The sequence below is a fragment of the Protopterus annectens genome, chromosome 7.part0 (assembly GCF_019279795.1).
Source record: "Protopterus annectens isolate FY-2018-M chromosome 7.part0, PAN1.0, whole genome shotgun sequence".
In the NCBI taxonomy this organism is placed as follows: domain Eukaryota; kingdom Metazoa; phylum Chordata; order Ceratodontiformes; family Protopteridae; genus Protopterus; species Protopterus annectens.
Window position 1 is genome coordinate 969,638,929 of NC_056739.1, and position 21,371 is coordinate 969,660,299.

Here is a 21,371-nt window from a genome sequence, read left to right on the forward strand (position 1 = left end):
CCATAAAATTCTACTGCCAATCATTAGCGGACCGGAGTTCCGCTGTGGCGACCCCTAACCAGGAAAAGCTGAAAAGACAAACAACAACAACTAAAACACAGATGGCAAGTTCGTATATATGTGTATGGGAGCATAACTTCCCTTTGAACACCATAAATATAGATGAAAAAATGATTGAAAGTGAATGGTTAAAACAAAAAAATCCTGATCCACAAAGGTTCGAAAAAAATGTTAACCGATTTTTTTTTTTTATGGAGCAATTATATATAGATTCACGGCTGGAGTGCCTTCTGTGTGGAGTCTGCATGTCCTCCCCGTGGTCGAGTGGCCTCCGAAAGATATGCGTGAATGGGTGTGCCTTCGCTGAAGGTTGGGCATCAGGCTGGCAACTTGGCACCATAAAAAATCTACTGCCAATCATTAGCGGACCGGAGTTCCGCTGTGACGACCCCTAATTGGGAAGAGCCGAAAAGACAAACAACATATATTACCAACCCCAAGACCATACTTCAGTGGGGAAATGGCATATGCCCCAATCCCCAATGTACCACAGTCTCACAGTGATAATTTCCAATCAGCTGTACCTGCTTTTTCAGTCATCGATGAAAAGCACGTCAATGAAGTATAGTGGTTGCAGTTCATAATGTTGACAATAGGAAATACAATGTCAGAATGTTGACTGTTCATTTTACTGACAATTCTGAATTTTTATAGTTCATTTTCTAGATGCAGTTAAGTGGGTTGGTGTTAGGGGTGAGAGTGTGATTGTGAGACTGTTGGTTAGAATTAGAGAAAGGGTTAGAAAAGAGAGAGCTTTAGTGTTTTGTGTGTGTGTGTGTGTGTGTGTGTGTGTGTGTGTGTGTGTGTGTGTGTGTGTGTGTGTGTGTGTGTGTGTGTGTGACTGAGCCTGTCTTGTGTAGTAGTAGTGTTACAGAAATGGTATTTTCAAGGTAATGTGCAGGGTTAGGGTGAGCATATATTAGCATGGTGGTGCTGGGTGAAAATCAAGAGACCAAGTCGTGCTGCACCAGTTATGCAGAGGACATTGTTCCTCAGACCCTCATAACTTTAATAAGTCCACAGTCACAAATTAAAAGAAAAAAAATGAAAAGCCCAAAAATCATGGGTTGTGCACCAATAGAAACCATGAACTGTGCCAGCAGGGATTCTCAGTGTGCTGCAGCTTGAGGAAGTGTATTTAGAGAGTTTTATTATGTAATAGCAAAGGTTGAAAAATGTCCTCAGCAATATGTTCAAATGGCACATCTGTGGTAGGGAAACAAAGTAATTCTGAAACCTAGGTGAGGATCTGTCTTTCAGTATTCAGGGTATCCATCAGAAATGTTTTTTCGGCCATAGCACATCCGTGGCCCTCTAGAATTTCACAGACAATATCATAGTAGCAATAGATAATGGTTTACTTACTGTTGCCATTTTTATGGCCCTTACCAGAGTCTTCAATCTGGTTGATCATGCCATCCTCACAGTCTTACTGAAATGGCTAGCTGTTATCCCAACAAACAACATATATTGCCAACCCCAAGACCATACTTCTGGTTGAAAAAAATATCTTTCCAATCATCAGGTTGTCATTTTTCAGTTCAATTCAATTATCCTACTTCTCCTTCAACACTCATTTTTAAAGGAGACCCTCGGGGCTCCATTCTGTCTTCCTCCCTTTTCTTCGCTATACATCTCTCTGTTGACATGGTCTTAATCTATTCAGTCAGTTTCTCTCTTTAGTAAAACAAAAATCATCAGACAGACTGCCATTTATTCAGTGGTTTTACAATGAAAGGCTCATACTTGACTCTATCAAAGCTGAAACAAAAGCAATGCTCTTTGGCAGAAGTTATAAACTCTGTAAATTTTCTGACTCCCTGCAAATCATCGATCACATAATTTTAATTCTTTCAAATACCACAGAATGTGGCTGTACCCAGTCTTGATGCTTAGTCATTATTTTGACAAAAAGGACAAATGTTGAGGTCCTACACACACCTTAAGATTGTTTTCCCTTTAGGTGGGATAGAGTTGCTCAGAAAGATCTGCTTACAGCACACACAGCCACAGGATTGCTATGTCTTAGGTTAGAACAAAAGGTGAGTTCATACAAATGGCCTTTTTGCAGGAAGTGAAAGGTATAAAACTCAATAATTTGGATTGAAAAATGTTAGAAAATATACCCACATTTTTCACCACTGTGTAATTTATAAAATGCAGAATAGACCACCAGTCTGTAAAATAATATAGCAATAACCCACGCCTGGGTGTGGATAATGCTGGATTTACCCACAGTTGGTGTGGTTTGGTCACGAGGGCAAAGACCGAGTGGCCAAACAAAGCCAACCGTGGGTAAATCCAGCATTACCCACGCCCAGGTGTGGGTTATTGCTATTATACAATGACATTATTTAAGAAAAAAAATTACTTTTCTTAAATAATGGCATTGTATAATGCCTCCTTGCTGCCCTTCCGCAGCTGTCTGGGTATTCTGTGGCAGTTCTGATGTACTGTGCATGCGTATATTTACGCAGTACATCAGAGCTGTAGGCAAAAGCAACCGAGAAAGCAAGATCTGCGTTGCTTTTTACAGCCTGTCTCGCTATGTTAAACGAGTTTAACATGGCAAGACAGCTTTAAAAAAAAGCAACAGAGAATCTCCGTTGCTTTTTTTAAAGCTGTCTCGCTAGGTTAAACCCATTTAACATAGCGAGACAGTTTTGAAAAAAGCAATGGAGAAAGCAAGATCTCCGTTGCTTTTTTTAAAAGCTGTCTCACCATGTTAAACTCGTTGTAACAAGTAACGGAGATCTTGCGTTCTCTTTTGCTGTAAAAAAAAAAAAAAAAAAAAAAAAAAGAGTTATACTAATGGAAAAAGTCCGGGCGACGGGACCTTTTTCCATTACTATAACTCTGATTTACAACGTGCATGCTGACCAATCAGCGTGCATGTTTGGAGAACAACTTAAAATACCTTTAAACATAGCCACAAATAGCAGGATCCCAGACTGTCTTGGCAAGTCTGTCTCTGAGCCTGTCAGCAGCTCTTTTTTTTCTGGTTTTCTTTGGGCGGGAAGGGTGTCCAGCTTCCTTTTGTTGTCTTGCTCCTGGTCTCTGTTTATTCTGTAGTGCTTTCCCCAACACTAAATGTTCCAAACTCAAAGTCACCCACTAGGAAGGGAAAACAAATCTGAACTGGCTGACTTCTGCCTTCCTTTTTATACATCACTGATTGTCTTCATTAGTTCCTAAACTGTTGAGAACTTACTCCGTAACCAATATAACAAGGTTCCAGCCTTTGTTAAAGGAATAGCTCTATTAAAAGGGAGAGTTTTACTTATAGAAATTTAATACAGCAGTTTTTTATACAATATTTGCAACATCATTTATATTACTTCATGTTAGTTTTACTTCATTTTGATATACCATTTGATGAGAAGCAACCTACACTGTGCGCATGTACACTCATGCGCGCGCGCTTGTGTGTGTTTCTGTAGGGTGTCTTTTAACTGGTTGAATGTTCAGGTAGTTAAGTGGGAAAAAAAAGACAGTACATTTGATATTAGGTTATCTGATCACATGTACCAGCTTTTTTTTCTGGGCAGGATTGCAATACCTCAGGTATCAGACAATGTACCCTTTCTAGCTGTAGTATGACCTCCGAGTTAGTTGTTGTTGAGTCTTTCGGCTTTTCCCGGTTAGGGGTCGCCACAGCGGAACTCCGGTCCACTAATGATTGGTAGTTGATTTTTACGTGCCAAGTTACCAGCCCTGATGCACAACCTTCAATGAAGGTACGCCTTCACGCATGTCTCCACGCAGAAGACGCTCTAGCTGAGAATCGAACCAGATAGCGTCTTACTGTGAGGTGACAATGCTACTGCAGCACAATTAATTAGCAGGTTGTGTGGAAGCCTTCCTGCAAAAAAGTATTTTTTGTAGTTTGTTTTTTGTTTAGCTGAGCTTTGAACATTTATGCTTAATCAGTTGCAGTTCAGCAGTGTGAGTCTACGAGTATCTGTCAAGCACCCATATATTTATATATATATATATATATATATATATATATATATATATATATATATACACACACACACACACACACACACACACACACACACACACACACACACACACACACACACATATGAATGCGTATGTTGTTGTATGGGTATGTGTATAACTAGCTTTTATCTTGTGTTTTACTTTCATTGTCAAATGTCCCTTCCTGTGCTGTGGTAAGACCTTGAAGCCAATTATATTTTAAGTGGACGAGCATATTTATTGAGTCCTTGCTACCACAAAAAAAGCTTTTTTATGTTTTCAGCTGACTGTAGTCATTTTACAGAGACTATTTTCATATGTTTTGTATTTGCTGGGTTTTAGCTTTGTCTGTTTCATTGCAGAGAGTTAATTTCAGTAGTGTGTTAATGGCGTTTACTCCTGAGACAAAATTGCAGTGCGACCGCAACACAGACAGCAACACTAATACCAACGTCCAGTTTTTTGGAGCCCGTTCCTGCATCTCATTCAGACCTTCCTCTCTTCCCCAGGCATTACTTTTCTTCTCCTCTCCTACCATTATCTTACCGCCTTACCTTTCTGGTTTAAATAACAAACATTTGCCTTAGCATTTCAGAGTTGTCTGAGCGCTTATACAACCTGTAACTTATAAGACTACTTTCAGCAAAGGCAAAAGTGCTCATGTGTATTTTTTTTCTGTTCCCCAACATATCCTTCTGCTGCTGTATGTATAGTTTTCCTAGCTGCACTGTATTTTGTCACCTTCCTTTTTTGAAATCTGAAGAAGCATAATTTCTATTAATGTTCTATGATGCGATGTTATCTATAAAATATCTGAAGTTATTCATGATGCCGATCATATTGCATTCTTCATTTATTTTAACTCTACTTTTTTCAGTTCTGGCTCACAAAGACTTTTAAGTGTTTTTCTGCTTAAGTCTTTGCTGCAGGTATTGTGCTGTCAGCTTTGCATGGACTTTGGAAGTAGAATAACAAGCCTCCTAATCGGTGATTCATGACATTCTTCTGCAGGAAATCACGAGCTGCTGCACAATGTTGTTTGCACCAGAATGCGTATGCGTCTGATAATAAGCAAACATCCTATTACTACACCCAGTGGCTACATTGTCTTGCGTACAGACGGACACAAAGTCATAAAGTATCAGGATTTGCAGGCAAAAATGAGAGTAATGTGGACGAAAGATACATTAACACCTCAAATAGTGGTAGTAGGATTGGATCTAATAAAGAATATACAGTCGTACCTAGATATGCTACCAGTACATGTAACCCCATATGAATTATTAAAGAGGCAATTCTGAACACATTGTGGGTGCTGAGAAGAGCACACTTGGCTAACATTAAAGACTCAGACAGTACTAATTTCATAAACTCTAATCATACTCAGAGTTAGGAATGCGGTCCATTCCCATCATGCCATTAGAGACTCAAAAGACATGGAGGAATTAAACCAACAGAAATTTAGTAAAGTAGCACTTCCTGATCAGTTATAGATCATTTAACCCATTCTGCTTATGTGGACTGCCTCATTTCAGTCACTCATCCTGTGCATCAGAGATGAAGTACACACACACACACACACACACACACACACACACACACACACACACGCACGCACACACTGTGTTGATGCAGTATGACTTAACTACGGTGCTAAGTTTACATTATTCAGTGTTGTAATTAAGCTGCTGTAAATAAGAGCAGATTATTTAAACTGAAAAAGTAATACTTTACTTGTTCAGTTGTAAAGGTTTTTCTCAAGTGAAGATTAACTTTAATTTAGGGCTCTAGGCAATTGCTGTCTAGCCTGCCAGCACCCAGGAATTCCACACATCTTTAACTGAGTGCTGGCAGGCATAAATTAACATAACATATTCAGAAACAAAAATGTGCAAAAGGAGTTTAATTAATGCTGTGAGCTTGGCCACTATTAAATGTATCCTCTCTAAATTTTTTTTCTTGCTCATTTTCTATTTTGTCTACAGAGTACTGGATTGTGCTAAAGAAAGGTAACAGCATGCAGCTATTTACGGGTATAATTAAAAAAGCCAAAAACTAACAGAACACACCCATTTGCAGTTGCCAGATGAAGCCTTCCTTTATGTTCTTCCTCCTAGATGAGTGTTAAGATTGTGCCACCATTAAGGCTCTGGCACTACCTCATTCTCTCACCAGCCAACCACAACTTTACTTCTCAAAGATAAGACCTAAAGGAGATTTAGCATCTCATTAAAAATCTGTCCACTAACCTCAGTGCACTTAAATCAGCTGCAGAAGCCTCCAAAAGTACCACAGTTGCAGAAAGTGAGCTCAGTGTGCTTTTCATAATAGTAAAATTGCACCAGGAAGTGATAAATCTACAGGAAGTACTTCTGAGATTAGGGCATTTAATGTTGCATGAGTAGTTGATTCAGGGGATGGGTCTGTTTAATGTCGCACATGTAGTAGATTCAGGGAATAGGATAGAATATTTTTAGTTTGGATTGTCCTGCTCATATTAGTATTGGGTCTGGTTAGACTGACGTAGATTAGCTTATAATATATGATAACCATTGGCATCCATCCCTAGGTTAGATATTAACTGCAGCTTGTGTTACTTGAGGTGCCTTAGTGTTCACCTCCAGGTTCCTTAAACCAGTAATATATTGACAGGCAAAAGACCCATGCTGGCAATATGATGTTCACAGTCAACAAAAACCTCCTTGACTGTCCTTGTCAATGGATATTATGTAATGTGTTTTCCATATCTGTGTATGCTTTATCCCTTGTCACCTGCTTCTTTCCTGTCCGACATTCATGTCACTGTCATGTATAGCATTTTTCTATTATGCCTCACCTCAGTTGTTGTGTCTTTCGGCTTTTCCCGGTTAGAGGTCGCCACTGCGGAACTCCGGTTGCTAATGATTGGCAGTAGATTTTTACGTGCCGAGTTGCCAGCCCTGACGCACAACCTTCAATGAAGGTACGCCCATTCACACATGTCTCCACACAGAAGACGCTCTAGCTGAGAATAGAACAGGACAACGTCTTACTGTGAGGCGACAACGCTACCGCAACACCACCACCACCACAGTCGTATGCCTTACCTCAGTATACAGTGTAAATGCATCTTCTTGTCTGCCTAGTACAGTCATACATTGATTCAAGGCCATGGTCATTTGTTACAAGCAGTGTGTGTGTGTGTGTGTGTGTGTGTGTGTGTGTGTGTGTGTGTGTGTGTGTGTGTGTGTGTGTGTGTGTGTGTGTGTGTGGTTCAGATACAGAGACAGAGCTTGTTTGTTTCACAGTGCTTAAGTGCACTACAGTCATTGTTATTGGGGTGCATTGTGAAGATATTGCAGGTTACCTGCATTACTGAATATCACATCAAATTCTTCATAAGCTGTTCAGTCTGTACACTTCAAACTCTTTAGAGCGTTGTATTCTCTCCGAATCCCACCCTTAGTTGTGGAAGTGTGTTTGTGTCAATTAAGGTTCCAGCAGTGGTGTGTTGCTTCATCTTATCACTGTTGTGTTAAGATGTTTGGGTCAACAACTAGTACTTGCAAAGAACTGCTGGTATCAGTACTTGCACATCCTCTTACTCTTTTTTTTTTTTTTAAACACCTTTATTGCCCATGACATAGGTTGCAGCACGTTACACTCAAGTCTGTGTAGTCACCTTTTGAAATTCTCAAAGGTATTTTGCAGTGTTTTATAAAGTGGATTATACTGAATATTATTTTCTTGACGACTAATATCTCTACTTAAAAAAATCTAAAAATACTTGACAATAAGTTGCACCTGTTCAGTTCCTACAGCATTTACTAGCTTGGAAGAAAAATGCATTTATTAATTTTGGCAATGGTAGCTTGACAGTTATGGTCTAAGTGTGCAGTATTATACATTTCCCTGAATCACATTTGTTCTACGCCTTCTGCTTGGAGGAGTATGAGAGGCTTTCCTGTCAATATAAAACACCTATTTTGAAAAGGCACTCAGAGTGACTTAATGACATGGCTTTTGTGGTATTACCTGAACTATAAGCAGCAGAAATGTATCTCTCTCTCTCTCTCTTTTCTAAACTTTGTAAACCATTGTGCAAAACTAGTACTTTAAGCTACTACATGACTTCTTGTTTAGAGGCATGCCACCAGAAATTTATGTTGTAAAAAGGTATACCAGATGTTTTATTTATTTATTTATTTTTGTGTCAGTGGAATCTGTCCTGTAAAATAAAAATTTGCAGAAGACTTAAAATCAGCAAATGGGTGATAAACTGCTGTTCTAATCATTCAGGCAGCAGTGATTACTAACAGGACTAATTTCATCTCACTTGACATCTTAACTTGTTTTTGCAGGTGTTATCAAAGGTGAGAAGGCTAAACCTATTGTTGACGAACCACCAAATCCAACAAACGTGGAAGAGTGTTTGCAAAGGATCAAAGCCAATGATCCTGGACTGACTGATATTAACTTGAATAACATTAAGGTAAGTTTTAAAGAATAAAATGTGCATTTACTAGTATGTATTGCCTATTCGTAGGAGTAAAGGGCTAAAATCCAACAAAAAAACAGCAAAGGATTCTCCTGCCAGCTTTCGTGTTTGTATACTTTGTAGTGGTGAATCAGTGGTATTCATTTGAGGCTTTTGTATTTAAACAGCATTTGCAGCAATTGTTCCTCTTTTTTTTTTAATGTTGAGTTAACTTTAGTGAGGAAGGGAAGTGGGGATATAAACAGAAATATATGAAAACTGTTCAGAAGCAGAGATGTAATACTGTTTTTTTTTCCTTAAGCCAGTGAGATACAAAGTAATGCCAAAACAAGTGTACCAGCAGCTAGTAAGCCAAAAGAACAAATTCCTGACTTTTTCAATAAAACAGTCTTAGAAAGTTGTAGTTTATCTTGCATAAACACTGAAAAGTTTGGCACAGGGATGTTGGATTAGGTTCTGAATGGTTGCAGAGTAATAGCAATAGTAAAAACAGTTTTCACTATGCAAGATGGAAAAAGGAATGAAGACGCAGATGATCTACCCTACCATCATTTTATAAAAAAAAGTATTCAGAAAAAAAATTATGATATTTACAGTAAATTTACAGGCATTCTCCCAGAATTGCAGGTTGGAAAAGTATGCCATGCAAGAGAGATGAAGATGCAGGCGATCAACAAAGCATTCTGAGTTGAATGGAGGAGTTTGTAACTATGGAAAGTTTCTTGTGCTCAGACATTAGGGTCTTGGCAAAGAGGATGCACATGATCATTCAGATCTAACATTGTAGTAAGAGTGTTAGTTTTGTTTGCATTCCAAAACATAACAGATGCAATCCATGTTTGTGTTGTTAATTCTTTACACAGTTAATAAGTAGGCTTTTCTCTTAGGCTGCCACTGACAATGCTTTTATCCTACTCAGAATTTTGCAGTCAATGTAACTAGACAGATTATTTATTCAGTTATTTATTTGTTAATCAAAGAATGCTTGTTTCATTTCAGCTTTAGGTTGTTTTGCTGTTACATGACTTTAGAGTTTACATTTCAGCTTTCAACAACATCTGAAGCATAGGGCCAAATTTCAGAAAAGTTACTCACTTTGAGTAAGTGTGTGACACAAGTACGCCCCTGCACTGTCTGGCCCAGTAATCAAAGAGCCTCAATCCTCACCACTAACACCATTGAGGGACGTGTACATTGGGAGGATTACAGGTGCAAACACAGTAAAGTACAATTTCCCCTAAGTGCACACAGAGATCACAGACAGTCTGGGGCTGGTTTCTCCCTCTTGGTCTAGATCCCCAATAAGATTCCACACTGGCACAGCTATAGGGTTAAGATCTCAGCCGAAGCCAAATGGTAAAACCTCCAGCACCCTCTTTACCCAATCAGTGCTTCATGTCCCTGCCCAAGTAGATCACACACACACACACACACACACACACACACACACACACACACACACACACACACACACACACACACACACACACACTTTGAGATTTGATTTATATGCAAACAGACAAACACTCCTGGGGAAGGCTGACACAGGTTTACCAGCTATGCCCCCTTCTGCCCATACTAAAAGGTAGTACCAGCTACCACCAACTACTCTTTATCAGCTACTGTAAGGCCCTTCCCAAAGGGTGACCAATTCTACTGTGTAATGTTACTATTATCCAAATGGTAAGTGTGACCAAAACTTTTAAGGCTATTTAGCAGTGGCCTATACAGTGTCACCAAATACATATTTAAGTCTAAAAGCTTACATATCTCTAAAACCAGCCACAATTAAAAGGTTTAAATATATTTAATAATAAATAATAAAAGCACAAGACAGTAATCAGTAGCTCAACACAGTGACAGAGTTCAGAATCACAGGAAATACTTTAAAACAACATTGCAGGACAGTCTCAAATACAGAAAACATCTAAACTAATCTTTACTGTATTTCTGTCTCTGTCTAAGAGATACTGTGCCCTAAATGACATACAGAGCAAGACAAGTGCTGATGAGAGGATGTTGTCAGATCCAAAGACAAATACAAAATGCACAGACTCACTCTCTGAGATAGTTCTTACATTATTATCAGTTTTCATTTCTGCTGGGTTATGTCAGATTACATCATTTTTTGTTAACTCTGCCTTCAGTTCCCAGGCTAACAGAAACTTAAAATTTAGCACGTGTGTGTCAAAAATACTTATCTCAGAAGTTTGCCTGGAACTGGAAGTTGTAAAACAGTTAAATACCTTTACCTTTGAAACCTGTAATTATTTCTGTTTCCAGACAATAGAAAGAATTTCCAGCTGCAGACAGTCTGTCTCCTAGCTGAGATAAATACCATCGTAAACAATTCACTTATTTTCTTAGAGTTTGCAAGTTAACTCTGTTCTTTTCCAGTAGGGTATACTGTGGTTACATTCTGGAAGCTCAGCACATAACATACAGTTTAACACACACTTCTGCACCAGCAGGTTAGTACACACATAACATATAGTTTTCTTACATTTGTAAGACAAGCCTATGGATCATATTAATATTCACAAATGACATAGAATTATTTACAAATTTCTAGGTAGCTGGGCTGACAGCCTCACAAAGTGTATGACTGCACACCTCATTATGACATTTTCAAATTTGGAGACAGCTCTGCTGCAGTGCTTTTGTATGGAGACATGCCACACCACAGTGGGCTGTCTCTGTGGCTGTGCTAAATGCTAATGAGTCAGCCCAGGAAGAGGCATATGCTAATTAGCCATGTGTTTTCCCTGAAGAACTGCCTGCGGTAAACCATTGATGCAGCCAAGTGATTCAGAGAATTAACGCTGCAAAATCAAAAAAAAAAAAGGATTTTAAGTTTTAATAATTGTTATAATTAAGAACTTATTATTTACTTGCTTTACATATATTTATTTAATAAAGGTAGGTCAAGAGGCTGGGTTTAGTTTAGGATGTGTATTTGTGTGTGTGTGTGTGTGTGTGTGTGTGTGTGTGTGTGTGTGTGTATATATATATATATATATATATATGTATATATATACATATATATATATATATATATATATATATATATATATATATATATATATATATATATATATATATATATATATATATGTATATACACACACACATACATATATATAAATAAGGGTATTATATGTTTATATTTAGCATTTTAAATGTGTTTTTTGTAGGTCGCTCTTGTATGTATATATGTAATATGTGTATCTCTTTAAATGCTTAGTTTCATGGAGTCACATGACATTCTTTACTTTTAAAAGGGCTGATTGTTTTTACCTGGATGTCTGATGATGTTTTGTTGTTCACAAGATGAAAGCGCTTGCCGAATATACTGTTTATGTATTTATTTTATTAAATCTTTCTTGGAGTACTGGATTTTCATTTGTCTAGCCTGGTTTGTTGTTTTTCATTTTTGATTGATAGAATTACTCAGCTGTGTAATTTATCACGGTCAATCCTGGGCACTTGTGGTAGTAAACATGTCCGAAAGGCCGTATTCATCCATTGCAGTAAAGGTAAGAGGTGGGAAGTTTAACAGTCAGGTAGTGTTAGTGTTAGAGTGTGTGTGTGTGTGTGTGTGTGTGTGTGTGTGTGTGTGTGTGTGTGTGTGTGCGCACGCGCATTAGAGGGGGTGCAAAAGTGTGTGCCTGTCTGGGAGGCACCAGCAGGGGAGTTTAATCAGAGTGTAAGTTAGGTAGGTGTGTGTATTTGTGTGTGTATGGGTGAATGGATGAGCAGGTCTATGAATGGACTGTATGTATTTGGGTGGCTGTCATTCATACTTCATACACCCCTAGACCAACAAGCAAAGCCTACAACACTGGGTGGGGAAACACTACCCACCAGTGATTCAACTATGTGTGTCTGTGGAGAACGCTAGTCACCAGAGGTTACTTCAACTATGTGGGTTGAGGAAGAACATAAAGGCATTTACACATAACAGAGACTGGATTAGCAGAATCTACCAGGAATAATTTCTCATGCTGCAATGTCAATTAAATATAGTAGGATGGGGGGAAACATGAGACATCGGGGATACTGTGTAGAGCATGCCTTAAAGGCACTGAAATAATAAAAATAAATAAGTAAATAAATAAATACGTGGGCGTGGGAAGCCAATAGTCGCCAGCGATACTATTAATTAGCATTCCTTAAAGACACTAAAGTGGATTCCAACCCTGTTATCCTTTCACCTCCCACAGAGGATATTCCTTTACAGCACCACTAGACACCACAAATATTTTTTAAAAAACACAAGAGTTGACAAAAAGTAGTTGACTACAAAGGAAGGGTTAAAAAGAATTAAACTCTGTACCCTTGCCACAGTAAACCTCAGCATGAACCCAGTGTGCTAACTGATAAGTTAGTGCAGACGAAGTTTTTTAAGTATATATTGAAGATCTTGGCCGTTATTCCATGTTTGCAAAAGGTCATGATGGTAAGGAGTAGTGACAGGGAACAGCAGGCATGCCTTTCAACTTTGTAGTGCAAGACAGAACAATATCTGGGACAGATTTAATTTACATGTCCTACAAACTTAGAAACTTGCTAGTTTTAACAGGTTTTGCACTACCATGGATTTACAGAAGGATATGAAGTATGAAACTCTATAATGTCTGGCATTAATGAATGATTGACATCATCCATGATTTATGAGGGCAGGAAAAAGGAGACATTGATGATGTTTTGACAACACACAGGGACAGGTATGGGCTATGGATGAGCATGTGTGTCTGTTCGAATGTGTATATTATGTGTAGAAGAGTGATTGTGGGGGTGCCTGTGCTAACATGATATAGCCATCGCTACTGCTGACTACTGAAAGAATTGTTTATCTGCACTGGCAGTGGTCAACAGTGATTCAGAGACATGCAGATTAGCTGAAAATTAGGTTTTTCCTCATTGCAGCCAATGTTTCTTTGAATTGTATACCACATTGCAGAAACAGGGCCTTTTTAAAACAGTTTCATTGTTAGGGTGGGATGTCCAGAATAGATTTGCCTAAGGAGGAGAATTATCAGACAGTGACAGAAGACTAGTAAATCTATTATCAGAATAGCCGTAGAAATGTAACAACAGTACATGATTAATGGTAGAAGAATTTTTTTCACTTTGAAAGGAAGTATGTCATGGGTATTTAAAAAGTTTGAGTTGATAACACCTTTTCTATAAACTGTGTACAGAAATCTATCAAAACGTGTTGCACCTAGAGTAAAGAGTCTTATTTTAGATCATTTTGATTTTGAATTTTGTCTTGTTCTGTAATTTATTTCTTCTAAATGTTGTAGTACAGTGCTGGTGTGGAAATAATCCTTTTCCCATGAGGAAAGCCATTTAGCAATAAGCTTTGGTTATTAGATTGCTGAGTTATTGTTTTGTCATAGCTTTTGCTGTTTCAAGGAATCATATCTAAAATAGCTAGTATAACTCTAAAAATACTGTGGCATTAAATTTACAATAGTAGGAAATGCCAAACTATTCATCTTGAAGGGTGTTAAATCACTGTTATGGCATTGTTTTGCAGGAAAATTACAGAGTTTAAATTTTGCATTTTCCCATATTTTTTTTTTTTTTGCAAAATCTTCAGAAACATTAATTTAACCAAATTGAATGATACCCAATTTTAAGACAAAGTAATGCTAAGCATCTGTCTGGCTTGCAGCAGTGATTTATGTCAAGGAGAGAAAGTGTATAATATTGTCAAATTTGTAATTCCTTTCATTCCCAAGTTAATACATGTAGGTATGTAACCCTGAAAAATGCTGTTCTCTTCACAATGTCTTATTGTGCAAACTCATGAAATTAAAAAATAGTTTTTTTTTCTTTTTTTAAACTCCTTCCAGACATTACTGGTTTATTTTCTTTATCCCTGAAAATGATGTCCTCCCTCAAATCCAAACAGATCTGTATTATGGTGAAACATTAACTGTACACCGTTCTTTGTGAACAGACAGCACAAATATGTCACACCTTCTTCCTCCTGATTTTAGTTTTCCTACTGATTTTCTTGCAGCTTAAAATATCAAAGGGGATTCATAAATGTTACCACATAGTGTAGACTACATGTACTCTTGGTGTAATCTTTCTGAGTTACTAAAAAGCATAAAAACTGTGGCAGGGATGTTCATGAATACGGATCGTGTGCAGTTAGTCTGCACTTAGTGTAGGTGTTACGGAATCTGTAGAACTTTTTATCAATAAGATGGTTTTCTATAAGAAAAAACAGAGAGCTTTATAATCATTAAAACCACCTTAAATTTTATGCAGTATCAATATCAATTTTGTTCTTCACAGGTTAGTAGAACTTTTATGTTTAAGTACACCATTTTCTGTCAATATAAATGTCATTTCCTTCAATAAAGGTTAGTAAGGCATATCTGTGTACAACCTACTAATTTCCTTTTCATCAGTGAGGATGTTCTTGCATATTACATTAACAATTATTTATACTAGTGGTAGTAACTAACAAAAGCTGTTGGAAGTCTGATTGAGTGCTGCATATATTTCCTTCCAGAATTATTCTGGCTCCCTCTTCTGGGCAGATTTGTGAATCTATCTACTATACAAGAAGAGAACCAAACATTCTTGCTGTTATATTCCAGCCATTTTCAGTGGGACCTAGCATGCCTTATTATAACGCCTGTATTCCCCTATCCACCATTTATTTAAGAGCATATGACTAGATTCTAGTCCTTTTCATGGTTTCTGTATGCATAGAGAACACATTTTATTATCATGAATGACTGTTTTGTGAGCAGGTAATAATCTTTGCCTTTACAGAATGTTTTTGCAGTCATAAACTCCAATCTTTTCTGCGGTGTGGTATGGCACAGTGCAAGAAATGTTGAGATCCTTTACCATCCTGCTTGTACAATGACTTGTGAGTTAAAAAAAAATCTTTTTCTTAGTTCTGTTGACAAGGCAAATTTGTTCAGGAGCAAGTACCACTATTCATAGTGCTAAAAGCTTCTGTCACTGTGATTGACTGTTATGGTAGTTTAGTTTGCTCCTGTAGTTATTTGCAAAGTCTAAGACACTCTCTGGTATTCAGAAATATATTCATCAGCATAGTGGTTAGCCTCCTGCTGTTTATCGTCTGGATGCAATGTGACTCAGTGCTTATTATCAAATAGCAAAGTGACAACGCAGAGCTCATACTGCAGCTAATTACTTATCCCACTCACAGCAGGAGCTGTGGTGAGAGTGCGAAAGCTACAGTAGCAGCTATGTAATCCATTGTGCAGCTATGCCAAATGTAGAATGTGTATGTGCCTCAGCATGTATGCATGCTCTACGAAATAATAAGAAAAGCGGCCTGCTGCTTTAAAAGAGCCAACAGGGAGTGTAGAACAGAAAGAAAGCAGCAAGCAGATACAGAAGGGAAACAGGTAAAGAAAGAATGTGATGCATGGGGACGAAGGGTATTTTTTTTTTGTAGGAGAAGTGCCCATTTGTTTAAAGAGGGGAAGGATGTAGGACGCATGGTCAGAGGTTAAGGGGTAGGAAGCAGAGTCAAAATGTGAACATTACAGAGACAATATTGACATGGGAGGTAGTAACACACTGAAGGAGGGAAGAACAGAAGATTTACAGACATCAGATAAACAAAAGGAAGACGCTGGTAATGGGGGTGGGGGATTGGACAGCAAACATGGGATGACAAAGATACAAAAGGGAGAGGTACACCAGGATAGGGGATAGGGTGGGTAGGCATTCTATTCTGACCTGCTTGTGTCGTTCCCACTGGGGGATCAGACAGTATCTTGTCCACCCTTCCCAGTGGTTCCTGTCTGAGATGTTACTGGTAGGGCCAAGCAAGGTAGTGACAGTGCTAGTTGCAAGAGGAATCTTTCCAGGTGGCTGAGTTGGGCATCCATCCACTGATCCATCAGATCACCCACCACCTGTGCCAGCTCCCAGTAGGTGATGTAGTTATCATCCCTGGCAGAGCTATTGGTAGGAACATGGTCAGCTGGTGAAGCACTACCAGTGGTGGGGAGGATGGCAAATTATGCTCTTCTCATGCAGCTGCTGGGGAGGCAGCCTTAGCTGGTTCTGGGATAGGTGCATAGGCTAGCTGGGCTCGCTGGTAGACAGTGGAACCAGGCCTAACCACTGGCACCTCCATGGCAGATGCTGTACATAATTGTAAAATAAAGAGAGAGAGATAACATAACAGTCTTAACGAAAGAATGCAAAAGGAAAGTAGAGCAGTGATAGATGAGAGACGGAGGTAGAAATTGCATCAATTTAGTATATGAACTGCATATGAAAAGTTTGACTAATTATGTAATACAAAATACAAGTGCAGCAGCAGAAAAAAATTCTGAGGAACAGCACAGGTCTGACTTCTAAATGTTGCTTTGCTGTGATATGCTATCTAAGAAGATGCTCAAGGAGAAACCTTTTTCAGGGTGCACTACCTCCAATGCCTGTTACTGACAGGTGTGTTAGTGCTGTTTTATCTACAAAGTACTTGAATATCATTCTGTCAATGTCCAATTGCCTTTCTCTACATATCCTGTACTGTACTACTGGCATGTATGTGTAGGCTTGTAACTAGAATGGTACACACCTTCTACCTGACAAATTGAAGAGCCTTGCTCAGGAAACCATATGAATGTCAGTATCTGTACCTACATGTGTATATGCACTTATAACAGCACAGATTTGCAAGTATTCAGGACCACTTTCTCAGAAGTAATGCAATTAAAAAATATTTATGAAGCAAGAACATTTCAGTAAAGAAAGTGAAGGACATACATACCCCATCTTCTTCCAGAAAGGAGACCTTTGTCCTCAATAACTTCCTGAGTTGTGGAGAAAAATGTAAACATTTAGTTGCATTCTTTCAGTGAATTAATCAGGAAAACAACATCTGTAATAATTGCACAGAGAATACTTAGAGTACATTTCAGATGCCCTTACTCTGACCTTGTTTTCCAATCTGTGCAGAAGGTCAGCATGGCACCTCCACAGGTCACTTTAGTGGTGACTGCACTGCTCACCTGAGTAGTGCCAGTGGCATCCATGACAACCCTGGTAAAACCTGGTATCCACCTTATAGTTGGGATCCTAAGGATCCCAATGCAGGCATTCGTGGTGGTCCCTATGCAAGGAAGATGCTAGATTCCTTATTGCACCAACAGGGCACCCTACCACACACGAGGTAATTGAAAGTCAACGGCATGGACTGAGTCTTATTCCAGAGAATATGTATTTTCATTTTCCTCAGTTGCCATGCCATACAGGGCATCTCAGAAGTGTGATGTCTGGTGGGGTGTGAAAATGATATTTCCAATATTAACTCCATACCAAAGTGGTACATCTGTACACCCTCTACATGAAGTTTAACTTTGAGTTTGTGATCCTCCATCACCTACAAATGTATTACATGTTACAGAACATCCTTGTTTGTGTCATCAACCTGCCCATGCATGTTCACAGCGAGAGACTGTCAGGGTGTATGTGATCATAGCCATGATTAGAGGAAAGAGCATTTATGAGCTGGACCCTCAGTTTGTATAATAACTGTACTTTATGTAAACCTTAGCTGCCACAGAGATCCTCATTGTGCTATGCAAAATTGTAGAGCAACACGGAAGAAATTTGCTCCACCTGGGGGAAAGTTTTTTGAGATGGGAGAAAGCAACATTTCTTGTTTTGTGATGTGATACATACTTACTTTCAAATTTTCCTTTGCTGGTCTGTCTTCAGAAGGTCTAGCTTGTATTAATGTCCAAGGAATGTGACTTTTGAATGTCATGGAAACTTTTTTAACTGAATACTGCAGCAAGAAGTCCAGTTAAGGCAAGTGTACTAATCAAATGGTGAGATCAACTAGGGTCAAACTGCTTGTAGTAAAGGTGCAAGCAATACTGTTCTGAACTGTTGGCAAATGTCATTGTGCAGGGCAGAACAAGAGATTATACTTGTGTCAAGAATGCAGTCTGCTAATGCTTGTGTGTGTGTGTGTGTGTGTGTGTGTGTGTGTGTGTGTGTGTGTGTGTGTGTGTGTGTGTGTGTGTGTGTGTGTGTGTGTGCTTAGCTTTGGGCTGAATGCTGTCAGTACAGGTATGACATTTTTATTTTATTTTATTTATTTTACATTTATTTTACATTTGTTTACCGGGAAAGTCCAACTGGTCACAGGTCCATTTTCAGCAGAAGCCTGGGGAGAAAAGCTCCAATACAGTACAGTACAAAAGATACAATATGGAAAGATAGATGCAGAATTAGGTGAAGTCCCAAGACTGGAAAAACTCCCTTATCAGTCTCAACAAAAAGTTGAGATCCCTCATCAAATCCTCTAAAGCTAGCTATGAAAACAGAATTGCAACAGATAGTAAAGACAACCACAAGGCCTTCTATATATGTAAAGAATCTCCACGGCAATACCCAGATTTGCTCTGAACTACTGCACAATGGTACCTCCTATACCGAGCTAACAGATATTGCCAATATACTGGCTGACAGATTCACTGCCAGCTTAACACCCCCACCACCACCAAAGGACCAGTCACAATACCAGTAGATTGCCAGGCACCCAGTATTACTGCTGCATAGGTTAAAACAGCACTGTCCAAGGCCAAGAATACAGCTTCTATGAAACCTGACAATATCCATGGCTGTGTTCTACATGAACTACAGAGTGAACTTGCACCTCACCTGTGTGCCCTGTTCAATCACAGCCTCACCTCAGGCTTTGTCCCTACCGAATGGCGCACTGTTACAGTTATCCCTCTCCACAAAGGAGGAGCGACTACAGACCCTGGGAACTATCGCCCCATTAACTTTACGAGTCTGATATGCAAAGCTATGGAATGCATCATCATGGACCTAAGAAGCAAGGATACAGGGACTCTCCAAACTCTGGATCCCACACAGTTTGATTTTGTGAAGGGTAGATCATGCCTGCTCAACCTGGTCGACTTCTTTGAGTCCGTCACCAGAGCTGTGGATGAAGGCAAGGTGGTTCATGCAGCCTACCTTGATCTGGCCAAGGCCTTTCATACCATTCCCCACTCAGGAATCGTAGAAAAACTCACTAAGCTAGGCATCAACCCCTATATCACTAGGTGGGCTGCAAACTGGCTCACAGGTAGAACCCACAGTATGAAAGCAGTTGACTCCATCAGACTGCCGACCAGTCACGAGTGGAGTCCCACAGGGTTCGGTCCTGGGCCCTCTCCTGTTTGGCATCTACTTCTCTGAAGTCTAGGCCAACACAAGGGGACTCTGTTTGACAAGGTTCTCAGACGATTGCAAGTTGGGAGCTATTATTAACTCCCCAAGTGATGTTGACATCCTACAGAAAGACATCACTGAGACCAACGACTGGTGTCAAAATCATGCCCTTAAGTTCAGTGCCAAAATATGTGTCGTCATCCCCTTTGGGAAAAACCCAGTTCCCATGAATTACCACATTGATCACAGTCCACTGAACACAGAAGCCGTTTGTAAGAGAACTGGGAACACCAGTCGACAGCAACCTCTCTTTTGTCCACCACATTGCCACTGTGGTCAGAAAGTCCTTCTATGTAGCACATCTCATTACTAAGGGTTTTGCATCCAGGAAGAAAGAGGTCATTGTCTCCCTCTACTCTTCCCTCATTAGGCCAATCATTGAGTACAGTGCCCCATTTAGAGTGTACCTCACTAAGCACCTGCAACAACTGGAGAGGCCGCAAAAGTACCTCACAAAGAGGATCCTAGGCCTTAAACATTTGTCCTATATGGACAGACTCAAAAAACTCCCAACTATTCTCCGTCTCATTTTGCCTACTTCGAGGTAGTCTCTGCTTGACTTACAAAGCTATGTCTGACCTAGCTCTGTTAGAAATGCTACATCTAAAGAAATCCCAATCCCTCTGCACAACATGCTCTCAACCTCATTACCACAGTCAACAGAACATGCTGGAGGGACATGTTCATAACACAGAGACTGCCTATGCTATGGAATAGACTTTCCATACATGTCAAGCAGAGCACCTCACTGGCCCTCTTCAAAAGAAATCTTGATGAGTGTATGGGAAATAGAAAATTCACCCCAGGGATCACTCCAGTGGCTTTTCTCAACAGAGGCACTTGAACTAAGGATGGATGGCACAATGCCAGGGTAATCCTATGGGCTAGGCTTGTAAAAGACTCCAGGGCCATTAGCCTAGTACACACCTATGAACCTATGAAAGCATCACATCACAGGAAATTTATACAATTGAGCATCTTCTTCTTCTTCTTCTTCGGCTTTTCCCGGTTAGGGGTCACCACAGCGGATCACCTGTCCGCTCATGATTGGCAGTAGAGTTTTACGGTGTCAAGTTGCCAGCCCGGCGCCCAGCTTTCCACGGAAGGCACACACATGCACACACTCATACCTAGGGCCAATTTAGAGTGTCCAATCCACCTACACCATGTCTTTAGGATGTGGGAGGAAACCGGAGCACCCATGGTGGTGCAGCGGTTAGCATTGTCGCCTCACAGCAAGAGGTTCTCCGGTTTGATCCTCAGCTGGGGTGCCTTCTGTGCGGAGTCTGCATGTCCTCCCTGTGGTCGTGTGGGTTTCCTCCGGGTGCTGCGGTTTCCTCCCACATCCCAAAGACATGCTGTAGGTGGATTGGACAATTGAGCATACATAGCAGAAATTAACAATTGCTAAAATATCTAAAAGTGAGTCAGTACATTATAGAATATACAAATATGAATATCTGAGAGATTACTTTTTTTTTGTGTGTGTTCTCTTGAGTGCTTAGCATTATAGGGGATTTATCATTGGGTAAACTAGCAGAGAATGGGGGGTAGAGAGCCACTATTTTGTCGTTAGTAG

General features: G+C 39.5%; 1 protein-coding gene across 2 annotated transcripts in view; it reads left to right on the top strand.

Annotated features, from left to right (window-relative positions):
* The window catches only part of LOC122806810 (tropomodulin-2-like), a 922,231-nt gene that overhangs the window by 628,943 nt on the left and 271,917 nt on the right, over positions 1 to 21,371 (top strand). For both annotated transcript variants that reach the window (XM_044077540.1, XM_044077541.1), the window contains exon 6: positions 8,388 to 8,518. In XM_044077540.1, the coding sequence (XP_043933475.1) occupies positions 8,388 to 8,518 (131 nt within the window). The remainder of the gene's footprint in view (positions 1 to 8,387; positions 8,519 to 21,371) is intronic.